Here is a 9,306-nt window from a genome sequence, read left to right on the forward strand (position 1 = left end):
GTTTAATTTGCCTTGTTGACCAAGGTATACATACAGTGTCATTTCTTGGGAAACAGTTAAGTGGCCGCTGGTGTATGAACCGCGACCTGCAAGATTGGGATCATTGTTTGGGTAGCCGCCTGAGGCACCAAAAAGCTCAATTTTATAAATTCCGCGTGACAATCTAACAACATATGGTGTGCATACTTGTGCTGCTACTGCATGGATATCGAAGAATCTGATAATTATCTGATTTGTCATCAACGTTCCTTTGGCCTTTGTTTCATCATATAAAGATACACTGATGCGTCCTGGCATAATATTTCACCTACCTTTAATCTTCTTGAATGTTTGTCGTCTTATTGAAGACGAAGATAAAATATGTCAAAAAGTGATGTATTGTAATTTTAAAATTCGTCCTTTTAAGGGTACACTTACGCCCATCTGACTTTAATTCAAATTTCTGACAACTGGCGTGAAGCGTCATTGAAATTCAACCTTAAACATCTGAACTGAATGTCATGTCAGATGGGCGTATGTGCACTCTTAATTTAAATTTTTTACTGCTCTTTGGGTTCCTCGAATCCGAAAACTTTTTGATAATTAAATTACAAAAGAAAATTTTAACTCAAAATGAAATAATGATTTCAAAGAATAGAAAGATATGAAATGAAAATGAGATGCATCGACATGTAAATAGTTCATATGGAAAGAAGGTAATAATAGCATAGCCATTACCAACATTACCTTTGGGTGTTGAATCATCCGAATAATAGGAATATAATTCGTATCCGCTCTTAATGATAGTAGAACTAAAAGAAATTCCTGAATAATGGATACTTTGGTTTGAGAGATGAATGGTATTTTGCGATGTTGATGTATTCAGAATCGCATTACATCCTTCATGTCCAGATATGAACGATGATCCTGAAGATCCTACTCCAACATGACAATTAGCCTTGGCACTTCCAGCACCGCCAAAATAGCTTCCGTTTCCACCAGAGGTATAACTTAGATCAACTTGAATGGGATCCTACCGATCCGAATTTTCCATCATCTGCTGAATATTCGTTGTTTTCCCGCCTATTCCGCCATGCTCTTGTGTTGCGGCAAATGCCTTTCGGCAGGTTCTAGTGGAAAACATTCAGAATCAATTGTTAGAATTCCGTCAAATCCAGTCAGATTTCCACCGTGAGTTCCGGTGATATACTACATTTTGTGCCCCTACACCCAGCAGCCACCATTATTCGGCTCTTTAGACTTTCAAAATTATTCCACTCATCAGCAACTAATCGATGTCAGAGGAGCCACCGCTTGATCCAGCTTTTATAGAGCCTCGCCCACCACCATTAAATGTGCGAGGACCGTTTAATTTGCCTTGTTGACCAAGGTATACATACAGTGTCATTTCTTGGGAAACAGTTAAGTGGCCGCTGGTGTATGAACCGCGACCTGCAAGATTGGGATCATTGTTTGGGTAGCCGCCTGAGGCACCAAAAAGCTCAATTTTATAAATTCCGCGTGACAATCTAACAACATATGGTGTGCATACTTGTGTGCTGCTACTGCATGGATATCGAAGAATCTGATAATTATCTGATTGTCATCAACGTTCCTTTGGCCTTTTGTTTCATCATATAAAGATACACTGATGCGTCCTGGCAAATATTTCACCTACCTTTAATCTTCTTGAATGTTTGTCGTCTTATTGAAGACGAAGATAAAATATGTCAAAAAGTGATGTATTGTAATTTTAAAATTCGTCCTTTTAAGGGTACACTTACGCCCATCTGACTTTAATTCAAATTTCTGACAACTGGCGTGAAGCGTCATTGAAATTCAACCTTAAACATCTGAACTGAATGTCATGTCAGATGGGCGTATGTGCACTCTTAATTTAAATTTTTTACTGCTCTTTGGTTCCTCGAATCCGAAAACTTTTTGATAATTAAATTACAAAAGAAAATTTTAACTCAAAATGAAATAATGATTTCAAAGAATAGAAAGATATGAAATGAAAATGAGATGCATCGACATGTAAATAGTTCATATGGAAAGAAGGTAATAATAGCATAGCCATTACCAACATTACCTTTGGGTGTTGAATCATCCGAATAATAGGAATATAATTCGTATCCGCTCTTAATGATAGTAGAACTAAAAGAAATTCCTGAATAATGGATACTTTGGTTTGAGAGATGAATATCATCTTGCGATGTTGATGTATTCAGAATCGCATTACACCCACCATGTCCAGATATGAACGATGATCCTGAAGATCCTATTCCCACACAGCAAAGTCCTACAGAACTTCCAGCACCGCTAAAATATCCCCCACTTCCTCCTGATGGATATTTCTGTTATTAGCAGGATTTCCACCAATTCCGAACTTTCCGTCTTCTCCAGAGATGGTATTGCTTTTTCCACTTATTCCGCCTCGTTCTTTGGTAGCTCCAAAAGCCTTCGAAACTTGTTCAGGAGGAGAGCAATTTGGATCATATGTTAAAATCCCATCAAATCCTGTCAGATTTCCACCATGAGTTCCAGTGTGAAAGTATGCATGTAGATGACCTCCAACGCCACCTGCTGCAACCATGATTCGGCTCTTAAGGCTTTCAAAATTACCCCACTGCCTGGGTCAATCGAATATCAGTAGAGCCACCGCTTGATCCAGCTTTTATAGAGCCTCGCCCACCACCATTAAATGTGCGAGGACCGTTTAATTTGCCTTGTTGACCAAGGTATACATACAGTGTCATTTCTTGGGAAACAGTTAAGTGGCCGCTGGTGTATGAACCGCGACCTGCAAGATTGGGATCATTGTTTGGGTAGCCGCCTGAGGCACCAAAAAGCTCAATTTTATAAATTCCGCGTGACAATCTAACAACATATGGTGTGCATACTTGTGTGCTGCTACTGCATGGATATCGAAGAATCTGATAATTATCTGATTTGTCATCAACGTTCCTTTGGCCTTTTGTTTCATCATATAAAGATACACTGATGCGTCCTGGCATAATATTTCACCTACCTTTAATCTTCTTGAATGTTTGTCGTCTTATTGAAGACGAAGATAAAATATGTCAAAAAGTGATGTATTGTAATTTTAAAATTCGTCCTTTTAAGGGTACACTTACGCCCATCTGACTTTAATTCAAATTTCTGACAACTGGCGTGAAGCGTCATTGAAATTCAACCTTAAAACATCTGAACTGAATGTCATGTCAGATGGGCGTATGTGCACTCTTAATTTAAATTTTTTACTGCTCTTTGGGTTCCTCGAATCCGAAAACTTTTTGATAATTAAATTACAAAAGAAAATTTTAACTCAAAATGAAATAATGATTTCAAAGAATAGAAAGATATGAAATGAAAATGAGATGCATCGACATGTAAATAGTTCATATGGAAAGAAGGTAATAATAGCATAGCCATTACCAACATTACCTTTGGGTGTTGAATCATCCGAATAATAGGAATATAATTCGTATCCGCTCTTAATGATAGTAGAACTAAAAGAAATTCCTGAATAATGGATACTTTGGTTTGAGAGATGAATATCATCTTGCGATGTTGATGTATTCAGAATCGCATTACACCCACCATGTCCAGATATGAACGATGATCCTGAAGATCCTATTCCCACACAGCAAAGTCCTACAGAACTTCCAGCACCGCTAAAATATCCCCCACTTTAGTGATGCGAAAAATTCCCAAACATATGGGGTTTCTCATATCCCGTCCCCTATCGTTTCCCCAATTCAATTTTTTTTGGAATTTTATTTTTTTTCCCGCCCATTTGAATTAAAAATGGGCGATTTTCGTTAATGTGATTGAAATATCATAAAATTAATACGTATTTTAGCTAATAATTCTATTTTTATACAATATTCTCTCATTAAATCAACATTTTTTTCTAATTTTAATTTTTAATTTTTAATTTCTTCATAATTTTAGCGATTTATGCTCATTATTAGCAAATAAATAATATATATAATATACTTATTTCATTTTATTCAGATAGGTCTTTGGGATTGGGATACCTTGTCCAAATTCAGAGGAAGTTTGAGAGGTTGGGATGGGGTAGCCCATATTCAATTATCCCAAGTGTACTCCACGAATTTAAAATTATATTATATTATTGATGACATATCTAAATTTATAGATAAAAATTTCAATGCGTACACAATTTTTTTGAGAAAATTCTTTTTTTTTACTTATTTTCATTCATAAAAGCTCACGTGAACTTAATTAACAACTGAGACATTTCCTATGAAATCATTTAATGCCGTCAAAATAGACATGTCTAAGCTGTTTTGAGTGACTTTCGCTCGATGTCTGATGCAATATCAGACATCGAGCGAAAGTCTCTCATATTGGCAACACATCCATACGATCAATACTATAGCTACGAATTACAAGCCTGTTTGGGCAATTTTTGGCCGAGTTCTGATTTTTCATTAGATCTCGAGCGAAAGTCTCTCAAATTGGCTGCCAGTTCATAAGAGTGAAACTCTAGCTACGAATTAGAAGCTTGCTTGAGAGACTCTCGCTCGCGTTGGATCTGCATCAGAACTCGAGCGAAAGCCTCTCAAAGTGGTAAATGCTCATTGTTGAGCAGGAGCTGCGTAATGTGTTCGAGCAGAGTGAGCTCTTCTAAGATCTTCCTTGTGATTGAAGAAATTAGAAGAGTCTCACTCTCTATTTTGTAATTGTATGCCTTTGAGTGACCAGGGCTGCGTAATGTGTTCGAGCAGAGTGAGGCTCTTCTAAGATCTTCCTTGTGATTGGAAGAAATTAGAAGAGTCTCACTCTACTATTTTGTAATTGTATGCCCTGGCCTTTGAGTGACCAGGGCTGCGTAATGTGTTCGAGTAGAGTGAGGCTCTTCTAAGATCTTCCTTGTGATTGGAAGAAATTAGAAGAGTCTCACTCTACTATTTTGTAATTGTATGCCCTGGCCTTTGAGTGACCAGGGCTGCGTAATGTGTTCGAGCAGAGTGAGGCTCTTCTAAGATCTTCCTTGTGATTGGAAGAAATTAGAAGAGTCTCACTCTACTATTTTGTAATTGTATGCCCCGGCCTTTGAGTGACCAGGGCTGCGTAATGTGTTCGAGTAGAGTGAGGCTCTTCTAAGATCTTCCTTGTGATTGGAAGAAATTAGAAGAGTCTCACTCTACTATTTTGTAATTGTATGCCCCGGCCTTTGAGTGACCAGGGCTGCGTAATGTGTTCGAGCAGAGTGAGGCTCTTCTAAGATCTTCCTTGTGATTGGAAGAAATTAGAAGAGTCTCACTCTACTATTTTGTAATTGTATGCCCTGGCCTTTGAGTGACCAGGGCTGCGTAATGTGTTCGAGCAGAGTGAGGCTCTTCTAAGATCTTCCTTGTGATTGGAAGAAATTAGAAGAGTCTCACTCTACTATTTTGTAATTGTATGCCCCGGCCTTTGAGTGACCAGGGCTGCGTAATGAATTCGAGTAGGATTGTACAATAGCTCGGCAAACGCCGAGCAAATTGATATAAACGTACATCCCACAAAAAATGGATTGTCAAAATTTATCCCAAATTTTACAAAACCGCAGCGGTTATGACATCCCAGGGCTAAAAAAATTCGGAAACTCGCATCTCTACCCCACTTCCTCCTGATGGATATTTCTGGTTATTAGCAGGATTTCCACCAATTCCGAACTTTCCGTCTTCTCCAGAGATGGTATTGCTTTTTCCACTTATTCCGCCTCGTTCTTTGGTAGCTCCAAAAGCCTTCGAAACTTGTTCAGGAGGAGAGCAATTTGGATCATATGTTAAAATCCCATCAAATCCTGTCAGATTTCCACCATGAGTTCCAGTGTGAAAGTATGCATGTAGATGACCTCCAACGCCACCTGCTGCAACCATGATTCGGCTCTTAAGGCTTTCAAAATTACCCCACTGGCCTGGGGTCAATCGAATATCAGTAGAGCCACCGCTTGATCCAGCTTTTATAGAGCCTCGCCCACCACCATTAAATGTGCGAGGACCGTTTAATTTGCCTTGTTGACCAAGGTATACATACAGTGTCATTTCTTGGGAAACAGTTAAGTGGCCGCTGGTGTATGAACCGCGACCTGCAAGATTGGGATCATTGTTTGGGTAGCCGCCTGAGGCACCAAAAAGCTCAATTTTATAAATTCCGCGTGACAATCTAACAACATATGGTGTGCATACTTGTGTGCTGCTACTGCATGGATATCGAAGAATCTGATAATTATCTGATTTGTCATCAACGTTCCTTTGGCCTTTTGTTTCATCATATAAAGATACACTGATACGTCCTGGCATAATATTTCACCTACCTGGAATCTTCTTGAATGTTTGTCGTCTTAATGAAGGCGAAGAAAAAAATTGTAAAAAGGTGACATAAAGATTTAAAAAATAGTCGTATTTTAATCAAAAATCAGAAAAACCTCATTATAATCAATATTAATAAAGGTATATTGTGATATAATTTCTATGTGAATGTTGGATTACAATTATAAAATCTGATTAAGTTTAATTGGATAGAATATTTGTTTTAGGTACTGCTAAGAAAAATCTCAAATAAGAGAAAAATATGAAGTGGATATGTAATTACCCTGTAAGTGCATAAGTCATGTGGGATAAAAGATATAACTGCAAAGCCATTTCTGATATTGCCACGAGGAATAGGATAATCATATGATGGTGGAGATGGATAAGATTCATATCAGCTCTTAATGATTGTAGAACTGAATTTGATCCCTGAATAATGGATATTTTGGTTGGAGAGATGAATATTATCTTGAGATGTTGATGTGTTCAGAATCGCATTGCACCCTTTATGTCCAGATATGAACGACGATCCTGAAGATCCTATTCCAACATGGCATCTCGATATTGAACTTCCGGCCCCACCAAAATATCCCCCGCTTCCACCAGAGGTATAATCAGAGGGAACTGGATCTCCGGCAGTCCCAAACTTTCCATCCTTTCCAGAGGCGCTCTCCCCAATTCCTCCTATTCCGCCACGATTTCGTGTTGCCCCATACGCCTGTTTCAGTGGCCCTATAGGATTACAACTTGGATCAGATGTCAAAATTCCGTCAACACCAGTCAGATTTCCACCATGTGTTCCGGTATAAAAATATGCGTGGAGATGGCCTCCAACTCCACCTGCCGCAACCATGATGCGACTCTTAAGGCTCTCGAAATTATCCCACTGGTCTGCAATCAATCGGATGTCAGAAGAACCGCCTCCCGAACCTGCATTTGCAGAGCCTCGCCCGCCGCCATTAAACGTTCGGGGACCATTCAATTTTCCTTGTTGACCAAGGTAAACATAGAGTTTCATATCATGATCAACAACTAAGTTGCCTTTCGTATAAGAGCCGTGACCCCCAAGTTTAGGATCATTGTTTGGGAAGCCGCCTGAGGCACCAAAGAGCTCAAGCTGATATGTTCCGCGTGACAGACTGACAACGTATGGAGTGCACGTCTGAATTGAGCTACTACAAGGGTAACGAAGAATTTTATAATTATCAGAATTTTCTTCAACGTTTCTTTGGCCTCTATTTTTTTCATATAAGGATACACTTATACGTTCTGGCATGTTGCTTCATTTAATATTTTAAAAGTATCGAATCCCTTTTAAAATACAGCATTTTAATTGGAAATGAAAAGTGACGCATATAAAGAATCATTGTATTGATATGAAACTATATGAAAAGCAGACTTTTTTTTTCGTACACCCTCTCAATTTTTTTTCCAGTTTTCGTACTCATATGGTATTATTAGTTTATAATAATCATAGAGCTTTCGCTATACTGCAGCATTAAAATATAGCTGCATTGTGATTATCTCCTTGAATTTGAGAGGATTTTAAGTTTAATGTCAAGATAATCTCAATTGAATTTAGCATGGAAGCAATATATTTACTATCGTATGATTGCTCATGATAGACCTGTACTTGTTTTACATTAATTTACGAAATCTAATCAAAATACCGTATCACAGGAAGTTGAATAATAATAACTTTTTAAAAATTGTGTTTTTATATGGTTGGGATTGGTAATCTTTATAATTATGCGTGGGTGCTCTATGTTTGCTCAGAAATATGAAATATAATCAAGATTGAAGTTTGAATATAATTAAATGAGTGTAAATAAGTTAATAAAAGCATTTGTTGCATACTATATGTCTAGGTTCCTGCAAGTACGTACTCAGATCGGGATAATCTCTCACTTTTGTTCCGCAATGTGACATTGGGAACAAAGTTTCCGATCTGAGTACATATTTGCAGGGTCTTGCAATGGCACCCTGCAAGTACGTACTCAGATCGGGAGAATCTCTCACTTTTGTTCTGCAATGTGACATTAGACTTTTGATTCCCGAAAGGAGTTTACATTTGCAATATACTGTCATATTATATTGCAATTATAAACCCCTTTCGAAGAAAGCAGATTTTTTCATATCTCAATGTTGCATTAGAAATCAGATTATCGAAAGGAGGGTACGAGTACAATGTTATACCATATAATATTTCAATCGTAAACTCCTTTCTAAAGTATCTTCTTTACAATATAATCTAATTTTCTCATTCTTCTTTAAACTAGTAAATTTTATTCACAATTTAATCTAAATCATAAATCTTCATGTTTTGCAGAAACGTTTTTTAAAACAAATCGTTTTTTCTTATCAAATTTTATATTTTTTCTTTTTATTTTCAGTTTTTTGAATTTTTTTTGGAAATTTTTATCCAATTTCAATGTAATTTAATTCTCTTTCATATGTATTATAATTTTATTCATCTTTAAATTTTTAATTTTTGAATACATGCGATAATTATTCATTCAATTTTTAAATGAATGTTTTGATGGGGCGAGCTTACTGATAATAGACTCATCCCATCAAAACATTCCCTTGAAAACTCTGGCCTTCATTGAGGCCAGAGCTCACAATTGATCTCCTCAGAGCCAAGTTCCTCGACGGTCGTCCTCATTAGATTCGATCCGAGAGGAACTTGGCTCTGAATGAAATTCATAGGCTCTGGTCTCAGGAAATGCCAGAGCTTCGCAAACAATCCTTGGGGCTGGTTCCCTCAAAGACCGCCCTGATTCGGGGCGGCCGGAGAGGAACCCAGTCCCAAAAGAGCGCCCATACGAAGCTCTGGCCTTAGCAGTGGCCAGAGCCTGCAAATACAATCCTCAGGGCCGAATTTGAGGGAGATCGTCAACATCATTGACGATCTCCCTCAAATTCAGCCCTGAAAGAAAGAAATACACAGATTCTAGCCTCAGAAAAGGCCAGAACTTCGCTCACAGTCCCCAGGGCC

The 9,306-nt window shown here is 37.9% G+C and overlaps 2 protein-coding genes and 1 pseudogene across 3 annotated transcripts, besides 3 other annotated features; all 3 read right to left on the minus strand.

The window, feature by feature from the left end:
• Positions 1-401: 401 nt before the first annotated feature.
• Positions 402-528: a mobile genetic element.
• A 79-nt stretch (positions 529-607) lies between these two features.
• On the minus strand, positions 608-1,387 carry TVAGG3_0300680 (annotated as a pseudogene). Its single transcript has one exon. A coding segment is annotated over exon 1 (780 nt).
• Positions 1,388-1,747: 360 nt separating this feature from the next.
• Positions 1,748-1,874: a mobile genetic element.
• A 1,226-nt stretch (positions 1,875-3,100) lies between these two features.
• Positions 3,101-3,228: a mobile genetic element.
• A 2,354-nt stretch (positions 3,229-5,582) lies between these two features.
• On the minus strand, positions 5,583-6,299 carry TVAGG3_0300710 (glycine-rich protein family; the record flags this gene model as incomplete). The annotated part of the gene is made up of 1 exon (XM_001330646.1): positions 5,583-6,299. The coding sequence occupies one exon, from the start codon at positions 6,297-6,299 to the stop codon at positions 5,583-5,585; it is 717 nt and encodes a 238-aa protein (XP_001330682.1).
• A 403-nt stretch (positions 6,300-6,702) lies between these two features.
• TVAGG3_0300720 (glycine-rich protein family) lies at positions 6,703-7,584 on the minus strand (the record flags this gene model as incomplete). Its single annotated transcript, XM_001330645.1, has 1 exon — positions 6,703-7,584. One exon carries the CDS (start codon positions 7,582-7,584, stop codon positions 6,703-6,705), a length of 882 nt encoding a protein of 293 aa, XP_001330681.1.
• Between the last annotated feature and the right edge of the window lie 1,722 nt (positions 7,585-9,306).

Source organism: Trichomonas vaginalis, chromosome V (genome assembly GCF_026262505.1).
Source record: "Trichomonas vaginalis G3 chromosome V, whole genome shotgun sequence".
Lineage (NCBI taxonomy): Eukaryota > Parabasalia > Trichomonadida > Trichomonadidae > Trichomonas > Trichomonas vaginalis.